At 42.7% G+C, this 21,067-nt stretch overlaps 1 protein-coding gene across 1 annotated transcript; it reads right to left on the bottom strand.

Annotated features, from left to right (window-relative positions):
- Positions 1–298: 298 nt before the first annotated feature.
- CRX (cone-rod homeobox) lies at positions 299–14,273 on the bottom strand. Its single transcript, XM_007426982.3, has 4 exons — positions 13,583–14,273; positions 6,706–6,936; positions 3,417–3,568; positions 299–922 (listed from the first exon to the last, which is right to left on the bottom strand). The coding sequence occupies exons 2-4, from the start codon at positions 6,800–6,802 to the stop codon at positions 299–301; spliced, it is 873 nt and encodes a 290-aa protein (XP_007427044.1). The 5' UTR covers positions 6,803–6,936; positions 13,583–14,273.
- Positions 14,274–21,067: the final 6,794 nt, after the last annotated feature.

Genomic DNA, 21,067 nt, shown 5'->3' with positions numbered 1-21,067 from the left:
TAAAGCAGCTTCCTGTCCCAGCCCTGGGCTCCTAACTTCCCAGATCCAACTCCTCAAGCGGTTGGCTTCCCAAAACAATGTAGAAAAAGAAAGCTACGGCAAATGTTTAGATGTGCTGGACAAGGGAAAAAGAAGAAGGATTCTCCTCGAGGGAAAGGAAAAGATGGGAAGGTCAAGCAAAGATGCAGAGTGTGCCTCGTGTCAAGACTGGAGGAAAAAAGGGTGGTCCCCAAATACAATGCAAAGGGAAACGAGTTTCCTGCTAGGTCGATGCTCTTGCCCCCCGCCCCTTCCGCTTTCACAAGACCTGGAACTTCCAAGAGCTCTGATCTTTGTAATCCAAACAATCAGCAGCATTGAAGTTGAGCTTCCATGAGGCGGCGGGGTCTTTGTAGTCCAGGCAATCAACTGAGCTGAAGCCCATGCCTGCACTGCTGTAGCCCTGGCTGGAGAGGGTGGCTGGGGACTGACTCAAGTGGCTGCCCATGGTTGGGGTGGCAAGAGGGCTCAGCGCTGCTCCTGGAGCTGACAGCTGGGGGTGCATGGGGGACAGGTAGGAGCTGCAGTCAAGGCTACTGAAGTAGGAGGTAGACCCAGCGTACGTCTGGGTGTAACCCGGTGCCTGGCTGTAAGTCAGGGGGAAGGCTGCCGATCGCTGCATACAGGGGGTGGTGGAAGAGGCCAGCGGGTCTGGGAGCGGCGAGACGGAGGCCGGGCTCCAGATGGAGACAGTGGCGCTGGCGCTCGAGCTGGGTGCAACCGACGTGCCTGTTGGCAGAGGGCTATACTGCCCATTGGCGCTGGTTTCTGAACTGGTCTCTGGGGCAGGAGAGGTTTTCTTCTTTGCAGGGCGGGCTTTGGCCTGTCCACTGCTCTGCTGTTGCTGCTGGCGACATTTGGCCCGGCGGTTCTTGAACCACACCTGCGAAAAAGAAGAATGAGATGTACGGGGCAGGAGAGGACTCAGGGCAGAACTAAAAAGAACAGTCACGTTTCTCTCTGGGCGGAGGAGTCATTTAAATGCAACACAGGGAGACCAAGTCTGGAAATCAAGGGTCAATCATGTCATCGGAAAGCACTAAGGGGGATCAGGAGCTATAAACCTATTTGTGTTGGCCGGGCATCTTCTTAAGGCCTCAGTTATTCAATCTATTTTCACAACGAAAGGGTTTGGGCTTTCATTGCTACCATCTCATGAGCCAACCATCTCCATGAATCTAGGAAACAGTGATGGGACTCCTAGATTGTCCCTGCTAAACTGCCAGCTGCCATCTACAAGGGTGGTCTCCACGCTGCTTGCAAATTTGGCTTACAAATTGCCCAAGAGCGCTAGAAAAGGTGGAGGTCCATCATGGGCATATTGGACTATACAAGAGCAAGTACAGAAGGCGTTAGGGTGGTCCCTGATGGAAGGAAAGAACCCCAACCAGCCAGTGGTGGGCTGGAGCCCAAGGAACAGGTGCCTAATGAAGGCAGCCTTCCCTCCAGATGTGTGGGGCTGCAGCTCCCAGAATTCCCAACCACTGACTGCACTGGAAAACATCTGCAGGACAAAGTGGGGGAGAACCTCTGTCCACTAGAGGGCACAGGACACACGTCAAAATCCTGAGATTCAACTTTAGAGCAAACAGCTCACACTGAATTCTCCTGGTCCACCAGCATCCAAACCTCCAGGACATTTCAGCTATTTCATTCATCAGTACAAGAAGTTTTTTTTCCCAACCCACTCAAACAACAAAACCAGGATTCCTGAAATTGCAGTCCAAGCTGTCTGTCTGTCTATCTTTCAGATGTGTTGCCTATCTCACTGCAGAGTGACTCTATCTATTTATCTATTTATCTATTTATCTATTTATTTATCTATTTATCTATTTATCTATCTACTTACCTACCTACCTACCTACCACCATGCTTGTCAGACCTAACATCTTGGAACTGGTTACTGCAATAGCGCAAGAGGTCTTTTATAGAAATTTCATGGGGCTGAGCCCTTCCTAAGAAAGACATGATTTCTGACTGGGGCTGGCCAGAGCATCTGCTGGGAAGGAACAGGATCAGCCTTGGTTTCCCCTGTGGGACAGGCAACCCTAAGTGCCATGAAACAGGCACAGGGCTCCGAGCAGGTGTCAACATCTGTTTCTGTGACCATGCTTACTAGGAATTAACTAACATCACAGGTGTTATAAAAGTTCATCCATTGATTTAAACCCCATTTTGCTCCTCTATTTTAAATTTTAGGACGCCTTTTATGCAGTGTGTTATTTGTTGCTACATTTGTAATTATTTCTTATCCCTAGTCTTGGACTAAAATAAAAAAAATATCTATCTACCTATCTCAGCAAAGTCTTACTTTACCTTCTGCAATGCACACTGAACTTCAGATATGTGTATTAGGGCTGGGCGTGCTTCAAAAAGTATTTGGAAGAAGTCCTTTGGACCTCTGTGAGGCCAGCACTGCTCTGTATCCTTTAAAGCAAACCCAGTTTCTTTCAGGTTTCGGTGTGAACTTGAAAAAATGTGAAAGCTGATTAAAGAGCTGATTAACTTCTAAGCGTCCTTTGAAAGAGCATCATCTTTCTTTCAGGAAACTTGAAAAAAAGTTGGGCTGCTTTAATGAACAGAAATTTCTGGGCAGGCAGAAATTCCAGGTTTTGTTTCTGAATTATTTTCGAAGCATCACAACAAGAATGCATATAGCCTGTTATGTAGAATTAGATCATTCTCTCCGTAAAAGAAAAACACAGAAGCAGGTGACTTGAGATATTTACTTTACTTATTTTTTTTAAAAAAAGGATCCCTCATTCTACCATCTTGACTTTTTTGATCACACTCCGTGGACACCCCAATTCAAGATTTCTATCTTCTTGGAATTTATTTATTTTTAGGATTGTTTTTATGTTGTATTTTAATTAATTTTTATCTTGTTGTCCAAAGTTGTCCAAATTTTTATCTTGTTGTTTATCTTGTTGACGCCCAAAGTCGTCTCACGAGATGGGTGGTGACAAATTTGATGAATAAATAAATAAAGATACCTGTTCTCTGTCAATTTTTAAAATGTCTTTCTGTTCTAAAAATGGAACGATTATGTTTCCATATGGACTAAATTTAATACTATGTTAAAAGGTTGTACTAGTTTTAATTTTATATGGATCTTTTCTTCTATACTTTCTCTTACATTTTAGTTCATCCTAATCCAGTGTTTCTCAACCTTGGCAACTTGAAGATGCACGCTGGCTGGGGAATTCTGGGAGTTGAAATCCACGCATCTTCAAGTTGCCAAGGTTGAGAAACACTGTCCTAATTACTATTATGGACAATTCTTTTGTGGTACTATCACTGTAGTTTGTTATATTTCACCTCTAAATTAAAACGTAACAGTAATATAAAAACAGGTGAAAGTTTGGCAGAACACTCACCTGGACTCTGGATTCAGGCAGATTGATCTTCAAGGCAACCTCTTCGCGCATGAAGATGTCCGGGTAGCGGGTCTTGGCAAAGAGTGCCTCCAAGATGTCTAGCTGGGCGCGTGTGAAGGTCGTGCGCTCACGCCTCTGCTTCCGTGGAGTGGCTGCCAGAGAAAAGGAACAGGGTCAGAGAGGACCAAAAATGCATGTTCTGCCATCAGAACCAGGCTGGTTCCATCTCCACTTCCATCTTTGCCTATGGTCTGTGTCCACCCCATCCCACAAAAGTCCTCCTCTTGTTGTTTGCGTTCTTTTACCCCTTAAGCTTGGTCATTAATTTCCCTAAATAATACTGGTTAGTGTTTCATCTGCCTCGTGATTTAAAGGCAGACATTAAACCAGCTTCTAAAAGCAAACACTAGTGGTAAGTGAGAGCCAGTTTGGTGTAGAGGCTAAGGCACAGGCTAGAAACCAGGAGACCGTGAGTTCTAGTCCTGCCTTAGGCGCAGATCCAGCTGGGTGACCTTGGGCCAGCGACTTTCTCTCACCCCTAGGAAGAAGGCAAGGGCAAGCCACTTCTGAAATCTTGCCCAGAAAACTGCAGGGGCTAGTCCAAGCAGTCGCCAGGAGTCAACACTGACCTGAAGGCACTAAATCTATGTAGGAGTACAGGTAGTCCTCGACTTACGACCCTTCGTTCAGCGTGTAAAGCAGTGTTGTCCAAACTTGGCCACTTTAAGATGAGTGGACTTCAACTCCCAGAATTCCCCAGCCAGCCCTGCTGGCTGGGGAATTCTGGGAGTTGAAGTCCACTCATCTTAAAGTGGCCAAGTTTGGACAACACTGGTGTAAAGGGTTGCTAAGGAGCTTGCGATTCCCCCTGACTGGATTTGTAACTCTGTTTAATTTTTAGGATAATCATAAACCTTCTTCTGTATCTCTATATTTCTGGAATATTTAACTATTATTACTGGGCAGGTAGATCAGCAAAATGCAATGTAAAATGATCCCTTCTTCCTGGCGCACGGCCTTTTAAAAATGTAAGGCTTAAACTGCATCGCTCTCCCAGATGGGTTTGCTAGCTACACGGGAGGAGGATGCTGGACAGAGGAACGATCTACCAAAATGATTAGTGCTGGCCGCTGAATGAGGCTGACTGGGGATCAAACCAGAGCTACCACAAACTATACCAGTGTTTCTCAACCATGGCAACATGAAGACATGTGGACTTCAGCTCCCAGAATTGCCCAGCCAGCATCCACCCATCTTCAGAGCTTGTGGTAGCTCTGGTTTCATCCCCAGACAGCCTCATTCAGCGGCCAGCACTAATAATTTTTGTAGATTGTTTCTCTGTCCAGCCAATGGCTACGTTCGCTGAAAACAATGGGAAGTGTAGTCCAACACATCTGCAGTGCTGGTGTCATCCTTCCTTGCTCTGAAGAGGTTCATCTCATGGAGCATCCAGATGACCTGGGCTGAGCCCCCCAAACTAAGCTGAGTTGGACTTAATATTTGAATGGAAGACCACCACAGACTCCCAGGTCTGTAGACAGGGCTGAGATTTCTAAAACAAAAATCCAGAAGGCAACATGGTTCAACAGGGATCTTCACCATGCACACGAGTGTTCATGAATTATGTTACAGATCTTTATTTCATCGGAGTCGATATCAATAATCAATAACGTTGGTTGCTTTTGCTGGCTGGGTGTAAAATATCCAGTTAAGTTTCTCTGCTGATTTTTGCTTGTTAATGTTTGGCTTAGATTTTAGGAAAGTGGAGTGGGAGTTTAATCCTAAAGACGATGGCTTCAAGTCAACCTGTACAGTTCCACAGTTAAACTTTATTGGGAATTCCAGGTACATATACCAAATTCCTCAAAGGATGGGTGGGAAAAAGATTACTAAAGAAATGTTGGTTTTCAGAACAGTGAACACAATGGAATCAAGAAATAATGTGGAGACAGAATAATTTTAAAAAGTACTATAGATTTTTTTAAAAAATAGCTAATCATAATTTGCATGAAACCGTCTCAGAATCTTTTTTTTTTCCTCTTCCTCATTTATGGATTATTTTACTTGAATGCTTCCTTCAGTTTGCAAACGGTGTAATAAAAATACATTCCAGAAAAACTAACCCTTGTTGCAAATAATTATTGCTCATTTAGCCTTAGATATTTAGCCCTTCTCAAGCCATGCGTTTCTTTTTATGGAGGCAACGGCAAATTTTGAAGGATGGCTTTAAAAGTCCACATTTTGGGGGACTGCACTTTTTACATGGTTCTGAGCTGTCTTTAAAAATCCAGTTGCATTTTTTTCTGAACAGCAAACAACCTGCCCCACCTTCTATATTCCAATCTACTTTTTAAACTCTCCTATTTTTTTTTCAAGAGACAAGAAGGTGACTTTATGCCTGAAGAACTGAGAACTCCTCTGTAAACAAAGAATTTATTTCAGTATTTGTCAAATTTGGCAACTTCAACATGTGCGCTCCTGCCTTGGGCATGAAAGCTGGCTGGGTGACTTTGGGCCAGTCCCTCTCTCTCAGCCCACCCCACCTCACAGGGTTGTTGTGGTGGGGAAAATAGGAGGAGGAAGGGGCATGAGGTATATTCACTGCCCTGAGTTATTTATAAAAAATAATAAAGGCAGGATAAAAAAAAAATCCAGTCCTCCAATTTTCTCTTCTTAGTGTTAACTTCTCCCTCCTTACAAGACTTCCTGGGTGAGAATCAGCCATTCTCTCCTTATAATTTCAGGGGAAGAGGAGAAGCAGAACCGTAATTTTTTTCTGACAATCCACACAAGTGAAATGAACTAACCAATGGGCAGATCATGGCCATAATTTTTTAAATGCATGACTGAAACTCCAGTTCAGCCAAAAAATGGTAGGTTGAGGGCAGTTGCTTTTCATCCTAGCCATCTTCCAGACAAGGAGGAAAACTCCCACATTCTTCTCCCTATTTTTATTCAGAAAAGGACAGGCTGTGCCTTCTGAATTAGGGAAAGGGAAATTTTAAAATTGGTAAAAGAAAATTAAAAAGCAAAACTCACCATTTCAACTTTCTGTGAATGGAAAAATGGGAGCTTCTACATTCTAAAGGTGATTGTCACCCCCCCCCCAAATGTTTTTGATTTATTGAACATGAAATAAGTCAGTCTAGGAAGTTTCAAGGGAGGACTGTGTGAAACTGTAGAGGATTTCGTTCCTTTACCAGCCACATTCACTCTCAGTGTCTAGAGCATGGCCACCCATTCAATACTGAAAAACCTCAAAAAGAAGAAAAAACGGAAATCCACTTACTGGGGTATCCAACGGCTGAGTGCAGTAAGTCCATACCGGCTCCAGCCAAGGTTAATCCGTTGACTGCATAATGTGGTTGCTTGATGTAGGACATCATGCTCAGAAGAGCGATGTCTCCAACTCTTTCCTTGGGCTTGGAGTCAAGGCGATGCTCCTGCTGGCCTTCAGCTTCAGTGAACTTTGAGAAGAAAACCTCCTGGGTTATCCTGGCCACTCAGCATCCAAGAGCAGCTGGAAAGAAAAGAGACACAGCCGAATTGTGGTCTCCGCCCCAAGGCGGCAGAGGTGGAGAACAGACGGGCCAATGGAGAGCAGAGGGAGCCTTCGCACCTTTCAGAAATGGTTGGAAGACCTGGAGAAGTCAACCGGCCTCCTCCTTGGTTGCCTTGCAGAAGCCAGCCAATGCTCTCCAGCATTGCTGGAGCTCCTGCTGAGCCTGGTCTTTGGCAAAACTTGACTTTGTGGCCCCCACCCTCTCAGAAGCATTTAAACCCACCCACCCCCTCCCTCCACCCAGAGGTAAGGACATAGGCAGGAGGGGCCAAGAGAGCTGGGATTTTAGCAACTCAAAAGAGGAAGCTAATGAGCACCAGCAAGCCAGATAGTGCCACTCTTTGGGGTCTATTCTTATGTAAATGAACAGGTTAAGTCAACTCATTAAATGTTATGGATGCCCCCTGGACTTTGTTTTTGTTTTTATTTTTTGCAGGGCCCCCAAAGAGGCAGGTGGAGAGTCTACATGGCTTTGCTCTTTCAGAAAGTTTGGCACCCAAACACTGCAAAGCTCAGACTTGGAAATTTAATTAATTAATTAATTAATTAATTAAATTTTTCAACTGCCCATCTCCCCCCAATGGGGTTCTTTAATTCCCTCTTCTGGAATTAAACTTCTGGAGAAGTTTTCACTCCCTGTCAAACTCAAGATTTTATTTGGTTCTGGCATGACTTCGTGTGACAACCTGTGCGTGCATATGAAAATAACAGGGTGGGAGAGGCCCCATCTACAGTCTGGGGGGCCATCTTAATGCCTACCTTACAGGGTTGTTGGGAGATGGGTTGAGCACCCAGAGCAAATTCTCTTCCTTGGATGACTGCTATGTGATTTTGAATACATTTAAGGTGGGCTCTTTAAAACTCTGGATGCTACTGTTCAGACAGTAGTTAGGGTGAGCATGTACAGAGTGTTTTTCTCTCACATCACAGAGTAATAACAGTACCACCCAAGATCAGGAAACAAAGCTGTTTACCTAAGATCCAGCACTCCACAGTTAATTTCTAAGCCTTTCCTTTATTCCTCAGTCTATCCTGGAGTCTAACTAAAACTCAGCAAACAGCAGAAACATTGTGGACATCTTATTTAATAAGGGTAAAGAATTTAGCCTAATTCCTTGCAAGTCTCCTGGCATTTCCCGATTGTTACTTTTTCTTCCTGGTCTAGAAAAGTCATTTGGGGGGGGGGGGGACAAGAAAAATAGTGGGCATGTTTTCCCCCTCCCCCTCCTCTTTTTGTGATTAGGAAAGACCAAGCATGGTGCCATGGAGGAAATTGCACCTTAATATCATTTATTTTGCTTAACAGGTTAATGACAGTTTGGAGGAGGACTGAGATGTGTAAAAATAGGCTTGCAGCAAGCAAAACTAACATAATGTAAAACAAAATAACAGTAATAATAACGCAACTTCTCTGCCTTCCAGCCAGATTGTGTGTTGGAAAAACTGAAAGTGGGTCGCCAACAGAGAATAAATGAGTAATCAGAGGGTTAGATTTTAAACCAGAAAACCAAATAAAATAAATAAAAGGAGCCTTCGGAATGTGCTGGGACTGCAATTCCCAGAACTCCCCATCTTCCGCCAGCTATCTAGGAATTCTGGGAATTTTCCACCTGAAAACCAGAATGCATTCATTCAGCTGTGGCCTCAAGGGCATAAAAGAGACTCCAATTTGCCAGCTGTGAGTTTCTTCAAATGGTCATTCTTTTCCCTGGGTGAAGAAAGAGGAAGAAGAAAGAGGAAGTCTTCAGAGCCAGGGCGGATAAATATCAGGGCGGGAGATGGAGAGACACAGCTGGCATCATGTGAAAATCCTCAAGGTTTTTGAAGCCTATTTTGGGGAAATTGACAGAACTTGCCGAGATGGCCAAATGGACTTCTTTGCTTAGAGCAGGGTTCCTCAACCTTAGCAACTTTAAGATGAGTGGACTTCAACTCCCAGAATTCCCCCAGCCAGCTTAGAAAAAGGTCACTACTGACATCCATCAATGACTGGACACTCCAATGGACATTTTATTTTATTTTATTTTATTTTATTTTATTTTATTTTATTTTATTTTATTTTATTAAATTTGCATGCCGCCCATCTCCCCCACTTTTTGCCTAAGAAAGAAAATGACTTTGTGACTTACGGTTTTGGTGATTAGAAAGAAGAGGTTATAGAGAGAAGGGAATTATGACGCAATTTTGGAGAGAGTGGTTTGATTAGAATTGTACATATAACTGCCGAGAGAAAGATCGGAAGCCACTTCTTTAAAGATACGTATTCATGTTTTCTGTTCTTTTCTTTTCCTTTTTGCTATCTCCTTTTTTCCCTATCTCTTCCTTTTTCCTTTTTCCCTGTATTTTTTTCTTTGAATGTATTTCTTACTACGTATGTAAAATCTTTTAATAAAAACCATCAAAAAAAGATTTAAAAAACTTTTTAAAGACTAAACTAGGACAGCTTGCAAAACATGGACTTTCCTGGCTGGCACCCCCCCCCCCCATTCTCAAATAACCTTGGGGGTGTTCATCTGCAAAACGGAGATAATCCGGGTTCTTTCTCTTAAAGTGGGCGGCCAGCTTACATGCGAGAAGAGAAAACCGGAATCTGAACCGTCAGGTGCGATATGCCCAAACCAGAAGCAAGCCTAGCGCCCTTCCTTGCAGAAAAGAGAGGCGGAAAAGGAGTTTGATCTTTCTGCTTGGTGGTTTTCCTTAATTGGATGTGAATGAAAGTGCAGCTGGGAGAGAGAAGAGGAAGTTTCTGAACCTCCTTGCCATCAGCGGCAATTAAAGGCTGTGAACTTGAATCCTCAGCCTTTCAGGAAATTACACGTTTTCTGGATCTCCCTTCAAATCTGCCTCTGGAGCGCCAGAGGAATCGAGGGAAGCAACCTGGGGGGATTTTGCAGGGCTGAATTTTTACAGGCAACCCCTACATCTTTGCATCCCCTCTTTCCTCTCCTTTCCACCTCCCAAAATCATTCTAGAAGGGTTTACAACTGCTCCGCAGTCTTCTTTTCTCTTGTTTGAATTGCCCCTTCCCCTCCCCACCTTCCCTTCTCTCTGCCCCACCACTCACTCCCCTGGCTTTGGTCTTCAGCTGGTGAGATGTCCAAGGAAGAGCTGTAGTCGCTCCCTTGGGACAGAGCAAATAAACGCCACACCATTAACGTTTTTCCAAGCCTGGTCTGAAAACCTGCCTGGGCTTCCGACCCCTTTCAATTAACAGCTTGGATTGGCCTGGTAAACACCCAAAGAAGGAAGAGGGCGAAGGTGGCTGGCGAAGTGGCAGACAGGCATTTAACTGCCTTTCAACACCTTCCACCCCTTGCTTGCTGGGGAGGCAAACCTGGGGGGCAAAATCAGCTTTTCTAGCTCTCTGTCTAAGGAGAGGTCTGCAAAAGTTTCACTTTTCTTTTTTAAAAAGAAAGGGTTTTGCATAAGGGACACTTGAAGGTGTTTGTTCTCTCTGTTGAAGAGCTGTGGATTCTGGGGGAATGAGGCAGATTTTAACTGACAGCAAATATTCACTTGGAAGAAGACTCTGTAAGGAGGATGTGTAAGAGATGCGAACCCGGCCAAGGTATTAATGGTGTCGGATGCAGGATTTGGAACGGTCCACAAATCGATAAGGAGAAACTTAAAAATAATCTGCTGTCCGAGAGTCTTAAACAACCAGGGACTTGGTTAGCACAGCATGCCCGAGTAGGCTAAGGCACGGCTGGATCATTGGTGAGAAAACCAGCCATTGTCTTAATGTGTTGTGTGAACCAGACCATCCCCTTAAGGCACCACAGAGCTTATCAGTTCAAGTTTTGTAAACACAGCCCCTTCTTTCCGTTAACCTGGATTTAAGGTTTAATGTTTTCGGTAAACTCAGCTGGCTAACCTGACTCATAAGGCTGACCTACAATTAAGCAAGCCCTCCAATGAGGACTTCATCAATGACTCATTATGGGACATGGAAGCGCACCCCCCCATAGTCTCACCCCTTGCCCTGGCTATAATATTATGATGAACGTGCAGCGCCTTGAATAATCAACGTGTAAACCCCTGTTATCAATATCATCATCGCAGGTCCCTGGATCCCTGCCTGAGTATTTATCACTTTGGGCCTTTCGGTGGGCCTTGTGATAATTAAATCAAGAACATCTGAGTTGATTTTTATCATTCCATTCTAGCCTTTTTGTTCTTCAAGAACAACAAAGAACATTGGTTTACATGGTTATTCGGTCCTTAAAACCATTTAAGATAAGGAGGCTGGTGGAAGGTTTCTAAATAATGAAATACTCCTTCTATAATGAAGCTGTTTGCACCTGATAACAGACATAACCTGGTTAGCTGTAGACCCCATCTTAGGCAAATTTACTCAGAAGTAAGTCCCAATGAGTTTATGGAAAACGGTTTCTGGGTAAATGGGTGGGGATTTCAGATTTAAACTCTTACACTTATTAGTGGGAAATCTAACAAGGGGTGTTTTTAATCTTTCTTTAAGTATCTTTTTCAGAGCACTGGAAAAATATCCCCGTTTTCCAGTCTGGACAAATTAGGCACTGAATGGCAGTGTTTACACAACCTCCTTAACTTGGTTACTGAATTAACCCATGTTCTGGGTTTATACATTGCACTGAATCCTAAGCTCACCAAAAGGGCTGGATTTACACAGCACCCTAAACCATAAAAAACTAACCCGGGTTTATTCTAACCGAGATTAGCACGCGCTGCAAATGCAGGTATTATCGATCAGATTCTGCCTTCTGCATACATCCAGCCCGTTATTTTCACTGATCTTCCCTCTTTATTATTATTTTTTAAATTATTGTATGTTGCTTTTTGCTTTTGTTTTCCAAAAACAGTACCTTAAAATGGATGGACAAAACACCTTTGATTTTTAAAAGATGGTTTCTCTTTCAATGTGAATTTAGAATTCTTTAATTTGTGTTAGGGAAGCAGTGGAAAAGAAAACTATCAAATAGCTATTCAAATATATGAAGGAGACTGAATATTTCACAGATTGAAATATACCAGCTTCTTAATCTAAGGAACTACAGACTTTTCTCCTGGGGCTTAGCGAAATAGGCAGATGTTGTTTTGCCCCAGATATTTTGCTGTTCTAAAGGGGTGTCATCTCTTTCCTGCATCTCGGATTATAGCTTTATAAAGTGGGGGAAGGATGCAGTGAGAATCCTTTAAAGCACACAAAAGCCTTGGGTTTTTCTTTTGTTGATCTGTTGCTTTTTAGGTAAGTCTAAGCATGATAATCTCACTTTAGAGATACGATACGTACGTTAATCCAAAAAAGAATTCAACATCAACTTTCAATTATTTCTCTTTTAACAGCAACGAAAAATAACTCAACACTTGTAAATGTATCTATATTCAGTAGAAAATTTAAAATTAAAAGAGGATCTATATTAGTGTCTTTGTAATAAGCACAGAAATTCAAAATGCTACTGATAACACCCTTAGCGCTGTTATTTTAATGTTGGGAGAAAAAGGGCAGTCCATTTTATCTGTGTGGTCTTGACTAAAGTAGCACCACCTGGTTTAAACTCTGCAATAATTATAAATATATTTTAGAGAAGATCGGTATAGGGGTAGATATAGACCTTAATCAAGCTACGTTTGTTAATTTTGAGTACTCTAAAACAGGTGTCAAAGCATATTTGCAGAAAATAAAGAAAACCCAGATCCTAAATCTGTAAGAAATGTCACATTTCTTCTTTTCTTCAACCTTTATTCTTTTACTGCAAATGAGTATGTGTTGATTTCCTTAAATGAAACTCCATAATAATCCTCAAGTATGAAACTGCTACTTTTTATTCATCTCTAGAGACCAATGTGGAGGCATCTCAATGGACTATAGAAAATACTTTAACAAATAGTGTGTTTTCCCCTGAAGAATACACCTTGATATCAAAAAATTCTGTAAGAGATCAAATATTTCCCAATTTTGGTTCCTTTTGTTATCAATCTTAATCTGAATATTAACAAAATAGGAGTTGCACACTACCTCTTCCCTTACTGGAGATGATAAAGCTGGAAAAAAGTCTATAGTAATTTATACTTTCAAGATGCCTTTCAAAAGTACTCTAGGGTAACCACATTAAATTATACAGTATTTTTCCCTATGTTCCTTTCACTAAATAAATCAATTTTGCCCTTTTCCAAAGCTCTTGCAACCATTCTCCCATAACAGAACTTGCTTGCATATACACATTATAGAATATGACAAAAATATTTGCTACGGTGAGTGATCAAAAATGTCTGTGGTGGACATCCAAAATATGTAAAATTATTCTATTATAGTTTCACGGTTCCTAAGTTTCCAAGCTGCCAAGAAGTCTTAGCTGGGCAGAATAAGAAAGCAAAATTGGACAGAAAGTTGAAGATCATTGAAGATTCATAGGCTATATCGCAGATAATGAATGGGTTCTTATATTTGTGGCATTATCCAGGTCAACCCAGATAAAAAACATATTTCATGTTTCTTCTCTGTGAACATGGAGATAATCATCACCATGCACTAGTCTCCTGGGAGTGACAAAACTGATCTAGAGTCCTCTTCTACAAACACACAAATACAGTTGCTTTTTAATTTCATAAAAAACATTCTTACCTTCTGTTTGTGGCAGTTCCAGTGCGTAGGTGCCCAGACTATGGACCACCAAGGGCTTCTGCAAGAAAACATAGCAAAGATTTGGTCTAGGGATGAATCAAGCAGAAAGACCAAAGACAGCTCTTTCCTGACCCCATGAAACCACAGAAAATAACCCTAGCTAGAAAGAGCAAAATGTGTTAAAAGGATAACCTAGAATGATACAGTGGGAGATCCCTATAATCTGTAATAAAAAGAGAAGCTTAACCTGAATTGAAAGAGATTTAGAGCTGGGGAAGAGATTCTGTAGGCTAGGACTTCTCAGAGCATTTAGATGTGAAGGTTTGGGATTTTCTCCTCTTAAGCCCTAGAGAAAGCAGGGTGTGGTGGTAGGGAAGTGGTGGTGGCCACAACGGTAGCGAAGGGGGAGGGTGTGCTCAGAAACAATTTGGTGCACATTGTTAAGAGTCCATTCTTAACTCCAGAGTCTCACATGATCGGTATTAGAGCCACACTCCTGAAGATTAATAAGCAGAAGGATAGTTTCTTGGAGGCCAGTAAATACACCCGGTTTTCTGCTGTTGAAGAGGATAAGCCAGCCAGAGTCATTAAGAGGGTGGATGACATTTTGGGAATAAACACATTTGGGGGTTCATCAGGGGTTCTCATCAGACACCCAGGAAGGCCCCATGCACTTGGCTTACTGCAGGTTGTTTGGTCAGAAAAGTTGGCTTGGGCGTTCCTGCTTTGATTCTTCTCCTCCAATTCTTCTATTCCACCATCACCCCAAGATTCACCTCGGAGAAACAGGCATGGATGTTCTGATTCTTGGACAGCTGCTTTGATCCTGGGACACTTTCTGGATTAGCCCCTTTTGCACTGAGTCCTATCAAAAATCAGGAGTCTGGTAGCACCTTTTCAGACTAACACATCTGATTCAAAGGCATCAGCTTCGTTAGATGCTACCAGACTCCTCCTGATTTTTAGCTACCACCATGGCTCTCCACAGTGTTTTTCAAACTTGGCAGTTTTAAGATATGTGGACTGGGAAACATGCTGGCTGGGGAATTCTGGGAGTTGAAGTCCACACCTCTTAAAATTGCCAAGACTGAAAAACACTGCCCTTCAGGGTCCCAACTGTCCACTTATTCTTCTAGTTCTAAGAAGCTTTAGCAATGAAGAGAAATGAGCAGGTGCAAAAGTGAGCAGGTGCTGACAGCTGTGCAAAAGAAGGACGTTGCAATTCATGGACCTTGTCCCTTTATTTTGACCACCCCGAAAATCATTCCACTTAGGTTTTACTACTCTGGAGTACAATGAACAGCTTCTGCTCCATTTCTCCCCATTTTTTTATTTTGTCCTATGACTGAGACTTTTATATACCTGGGGAGGGTGCATGTACCAACAAAGAGACTTTGACAAGAACTGCTTTGGAATTGGATCGGTTCTGCACGGAAAGAGGGATGCAAGGTGTAAATTCATCTGAACCAGCATTTTAATCCCACAAGGCTGAACCGTTCGATGTTGATCAAATGTCAGGTTGAAAGGGTTTTATTATCCCTGTGCTTTGTATATTTCGCTGTTTCTCATACAAGCTGCTAATATCCATCAGCTGTTTGAGTTTGCATAAGCAGACATGGCCCATGTTCCTTTTTCTTTCCCAACCAGCAAATTCCATCATGAAAATCCTCATCTGTCTTTTATTCAATGGAACTATATACATGATTGTCCTAAAGAGTTTATATTTTGCCGAGCTAAGAATCCTATTTCGGAAACCTCAGACACGGGGCTAAACATGAAAATGTAACTGACTGTATTTTTATGCAGCTTCGTTGCCGTAAAAATAGGCCAGGAATCTAATAACCCCATCAAGTCCAAAAAAGCATCTCTTTGCAAAGAGGGATTTTCATTAAATGTTACTTGCCTTTCCTACTATAACTACCACAACACTTTAAATCGGTAGAGGAATCTTTAAACTAGTCAGTAGAACCAACTTGTTCTATTCCTTGCAAACGTGTGTAAAATTGAAAAGTAAGATGCACATTTAAGCTGAGATTTGGTTTCTCAGTTCGTGATGTTGACAATGACCGGAATCGTTGATAACTTCAGCTTTTCTCATAAAAACATGAAATGTTCATTTGACTTCTCTGCTGCTTCTTAAAATGTAAAGCAGCGTTGGTGATCCCACTAGCAGGGGCAAAATCTTCTTTCTTTTAGGGAGCTGTTGCACAATAAATCCAAATGCTTTCTTGGACATTTTTCCTTGCTAAGCTTCTTAGCAGAGTAATTTCAGGGGAAGGATCCGAGAGCAAAAATTGGAGTCCTTTTTACACACTCATTAATAGCCTGCTGCAAATGTCCTTAATCTCTTTTCGGCCGCTACAGATGCTGCTTAGTTTTTCCAGTAGCACTGATGGTCATGTTTATATGCAAGGCGGATGTGAAATACGGGGGATACAGGAAGAAGCAGAATTGTTTTGCTAAGGATATTCTGTATCGGCATAAAGGTTATTTCTTGTGCTGCTAAACTATGGTGGGGTCCCTAGATTATGCCCATGTGTGATGTCTGAACCCAATCAATAGTGGGGTTAGGTAGACTTAGGTCATGTTAGCATGGTGTTAGTTTGTGATATAAAAATATTAGTAGGTATTACAAGCTTTGGAGGAGGAACCTGGAATCTGGAACCTTCAGTGCAACAATAATTGCCTTAGTGGGGCTAGAAATCACAGTTTAGCAGGGGTTGGACTAGATCAGTGTTTCTCAACCTTGGCCCCTTGAAGATGGGTGGACTTCAACTCCCAGAATTCCCCAGCCAGCTTGGCTGGCTGGGGAATTCTGGGAGTTGAAGTCCACCCATCTTCAAGGGGCCAAGGTTGAGAAACACTGGACTAGATGTTCCCCCAGATCGTTTCCAATCCAATCTATGAGTCTACAGTCTGAAGGCCAACAGATTCATCCTTCTTTGGAGTTAACTGCACAGCATGGAGAACAAAAAGTCTTTAGGAGGACCGCAATTTCAGCTCCAGATACTTGGGACTGTTCTGAATCTCCTCCAAACTGTTCCCACACTTCCTACTACAACGGTTTCAGAAAGAAGGATCTCAGAGTCCAGGAGCAATGAGACAAAAACTATCCCTGCACAAAGGACTTCCAAAACAGACCAACTGTAAGAAGCATGATCAGGAAGTAGAAGCTATAAACCAAAACGCAAAATATCACTTGAGCAACTTTATATTATAATATTATACCAAGCAACTTGGAGATACCCCCTGGCAAATATTTCCTTTAAATTAAGAGTGCGTTTTGCTTTGGGATATAAAAGAAGTAAATTAAAATTAAATCCACTGAGCATCTGCATAATTAGATTCTAGCCCTTTCTTTCTAGTGAAGCGACACTGGGAGGCAGGGTGAGGACCACCAAAAACATTTGCATTTAAAAGCAACACTTCAACAAAATAGGCAAGGGCAAACGATATCACGCGGGGCCAAAATAATTTACACAAAGCAAGGTTGTAAATGGCTTTGACATTTCTTGAGACCTAAGGCAAGTTTCAGAGGAACCCCGCAAATATTTGCACAGCCCCAATATAAGCATATCGGTTATTTTACTCCTGCGGGTTCCAATGTTGCAGACCAAGAAGTTCAACATCGCTTTCCTTGTTCTAATAGTCCATCGTAAACTTTTTTCCCTTGATTTTTAAAATACCACGTCCAAACCACAAACCCATCTTCCTTTTCTCTTTCATCATCAATCCATTACGTGCTTTCTCGAGAGAGAAGAGAAGCCAATTCCACGCAACCAAAATCTGTCAGCTGGGGGAGGAGGAAAATTTAAAAAATGGCCCTTCCAACCCCCGGCAGTCCTTTTAATTAAGCTTGATAAAGCCGACCCAAGCTGTATTACAAGCATAAAGACTTTAAGTCATTAGATATAATTTTATCAAGGGAGCTAAACCCCTCTAAAGCTGGATAAGTTGCAAATAATCATGTATCTCCTGTTAGGGGAGATGGGGAAAAAAAATAAGGTAGGAAAAGTTAGTCCACCGACCTGAGCGGTTCACCTGAGTGCTGCAAGGCACAAACCTTGGCCAGGGGTTGGGGGGGGATGGAGGACAGAAAGCGGCGAGATGCAACGGGGCCAAGGATCGGAAAAGGGAAATTGAAGAGTTGCGTACCACCCAAATGCATATGGTTTAAGAAAGGGAGGCAGTGATGTCAACTGTCATGGTCTATATTTCACCGACTAATCCAGGAAAGGGGAGGGGGTCAACATGGTCAAGGTAACTTTAGCCAAGATGTCCACCCTGCTGGCATTGAGTCAGTAATCCACTTTTCCCAACGTCCACTGCAATTAGGTTGATCGCCTGCTGGGGAGACTCTGGCATGGTGGGTCCTTAGCAGGCCATGTGAGGAACTCCAGATGTCCAGACCAGAATAAGTCCACAAAGGAGCAGGGCAGTGGATCCTCTGGGGAGGCCAGAGGATTGAGATGGGGGTCCCATCACTGGGAATGTGACCTCTGCAAAGAAATTCACCCCTTTCACTTCCCTCCTGAGCATCTTCTGCCCTTTGGCTCCCACCAAGATGCCCAGTCCCCCCTCTTGATCAGGAATGGAGACTCTTTTTCCATCCCTCCTTTGTAAAATCACTTTTTCGTGTGGTCTTTCTAGGGAGAAGTCAACCCACCAAGCTGAAGGCCACTTATTCCCAGGGAAATGAACACACCTGTCCTTGCAATGTTACCTATAACACTGCATTGGAAAGGTTGCAAGCTATCAAAATCTGAAGGCCAAAATCTCGTGCACGCTTATTTTAATGAGAAATCATACATAGAATCAAGCCATAACAAGCATTCCTGCTATGACCTGTCCTTAAGTTTTCAGAAAAAAGGTTGTGGCCCATTTTTGAACATATTCAGTTTCTACTGCAGAGAAATGAACCTGACAGATAACATGGAAAGGAAAACTATCAGGAATTGGTGAATGTGGAGTGAGTTAATCCTGATGAAAAGGGAGGGGGGTTCATGTATGGGCAAGGAGCATCCTTCATTTAAAGATGCCCAAAGATGCCTCAATTTGGCCAGTCCCATTTGGGGGAGCATGGATGTCTTAGAGCAGTGTTGTCCAAACTTGGCCACTTTAAGATGAGTGGACTTCAACTCCTAGAATTCCCCAGCCAGCATAGCTGGCTGGGGAATTCTGGGAGTTGAAGTCCACTCATCTTAAAGTGGCCAAGTTTGGACAACACTGTCTTAGAGTATGCTTGCTGCTGTTCTAATAAAGAAGATTGGGGGGGGGGGGGTCTTCCAGATCTTACCACCTGGCTGATTGTTCACATATATTGTTGACATGGTTCACAGGAAGAACATTTTTTGATTCCCCTGGAAGGATAAGGATAAAGAGATACAGTCCAGGACAATGCCCCAAAACTAAAGTTGCCAGCATTCTCCAAGGAATAAAGTCTTTTTCAGGCTTCCTACACAAGATCCTTTTCAATGGAGACTCAACACCGACCTTCCAAGGACAAGGAAGTGGTTGGTACAGATGTTGCATGATGCTCTGATTCCTCCTTCTCCTCCTCCTTCACCTTCTGTTTGTATTCAGGCTGAACTATTCCACTGACCTGTCCTGAATAACACCACGCCGACAAGTGGTTGAATTTCTCTTTCTCTTTTTTAAAGATCAAGCTCCTGGGGACTGTGGCTGCGCAACTTTACAAAGGGAAGACCCTTCTCAGAACTTAAACGACCTTTCACTGCCCCAAGCTCTGCCCGAAACCTAGATTCAAAGTGAGAGAAGCAGGAGAACCCCTCTCCTAACTGGAATTAAAGCAAATCAGATTTCTCCTACGATATTTGAGTCACTTACTCAAAATAATAAATTAAGAGCACTCAAAGAGTTGCCCAAATAACACACTTCTCACATCCTAGATTCATTGAATTGCTTGGCAGTTGCTTGGCAAAATTTTACTATTTAATTTTGCAAACTATATATGCATATAAATATATTTGCTTTTGAGTCTCATATATGTATGTGGGTGTGTCTGTGTGTACGCACACAAAGGTGTATACATATATTTGCCTTTGAGTCACACTTGACTCATGGCAACTCCATGGAGTTTTCTAGGCGAGGTTTTAGGAAGGGGTTGGTCCTTGCTTCCTTTTTCTTAGGGCTGAGAGTAAGTAACTGGCACAAAGTTAGCTAGCAAGGTTTGTGCCTAAGGTTTCTCTGCTCCTACCTGACTCTTAAGAAGTGAGAGAAAAGAAGAGGATGGCCAGCAGCCAGGTGGAGGGACTCAGTTACAGTGGCAAGGAGTGCACCATTGGAAGACCTGAAAGACCAGGTTAGGGGCAGATCATCCTGGAGAAAATCCATGTGGTTCTTAGCAGTTGAAAACAACTTGATGGCACTGAATGAATGAATGAATGAATGAATGAATGAATGAATGAATCAATCAATCAATCAATCAATCAATCAATCAATCAATCCCCTGACTCTAAAATATTGCTATGGATGCAAACTTCCAGGAAACCACTAGGTGGGAGCAAAGAGATACAGAAAATTCTATGTCTCTGCTGCCATCCAGTGGTGATGCAGACTTTTTCAGCCCAGACCTGGTAACCCAATTCTCAAAGATCCAAAGAACTCAGCAAAGTGACTTTTCAGCTGGAAGGATGGAGGTTCTGCACAGGTAAAACATTTGAATTAATGGAGGTCAAATCCACCATCGTTCTTATCCCTATTCTTCACTTACTCACTTGCACTTTTAGGAAAGGATTTTAACATGCAACTGGCATGAGCTGGGAAATTCTGAGTAGGTGTTCCTGCAAATGCCAGGAGCCATTCTTGGAGAGAAAATGCCTCCATACATGAGCTCAAGGCTTACAAATCTCTCCAATCCACAGTCGCCAGGAAAGAGGGCGATATATTTCCTGGCAAATCCACAATCTCAGCCTTTGAGCCCCTTCGTTTATTAGAGCAGCTCCCAGCCCTATTGTCACCTTCTTCTGTTAAGGTTTCACCTGACCCCTCCTTTAAGATCAGCACTAAGCCCCAGAAGCAGAAAAGATAACAGCCAAGAAAAGACAACAAGGAGAGCAGGTCATCACAATGTTCTGAATTGCAAGGAGGGAACTGAACCGACAGGCTGCAAATGAAAAATAAGGCGATCTAATAATGCACTTAGCTAGACATCAAAAAGGACCAGAAAAATAAAATGCACCAAAACTGGGTGTATAGGATGATCACCTATAGACACATGTGTAAAAGTAAATAAGGAAACCACCCACCCACCATTTCTTAAGCCACAGCTGCCGATAAGAGAGTTGGGAAAGTCGTGTATGTACTCTCTTGATGGGAGAGAAGAAGAGGGGAGAAAGGAGCAAATCTTGGCAATACTGAAAACCCAGAAAAAGGATGCCACTGTTGACTTTCTACCCTACAAATACAACAAGGGCTTATAAACCCAGCCGGGTATGGTCAAAGAAGTGAAGATGGCAGCCATGA

This window comes from Python bivittatus, unplaced genomic scaffold (genome assembly GCF_059951505.1).
Source record: "Python bivittatus isolate LINGU-HERP-01145 unplaced genomic scaffold, Pbiv_v1 ctg000310_np1212, whole genome shotgun sequence".
In the NCBI taxonomy this organism is placed as follows: Eukaryota; Metazoa; Chordata; class Lepidosauria; order Squamata; family Pythonidae; genus Python; species Python bivittatus.
The sequence above is the reverse complement of the archived record's forward strand: the minus strand, read 5'-3'. Positions and strand labels throughout refer to the sequence as shown.

Excerpts from the sequence above, each read along its gene's own strand:
- CRX (XM_007426982.3), bottom strand. The coding sequence starts at position 6,802 with ATGATGTCCTACATCAAGCAACCACATTATGCAGTCAACGGATTAACC. Across the intron at positions 3,569-6,705 it reads CTCAGCCGTTGGATACCCCA|CCACTCCACGGAAGCAGAGG; the intron begins GTAAGTGGATTT and ends TTTCTCTGGCAG. Across the intron at positions 923-3,416 it reads TGCCTGAATCCAGAGTCCAG|GTGTGGTTCAAGAACCGCCG; the intron begins GTGAGTGTTCTG and ends TCTTTTTCGCAG.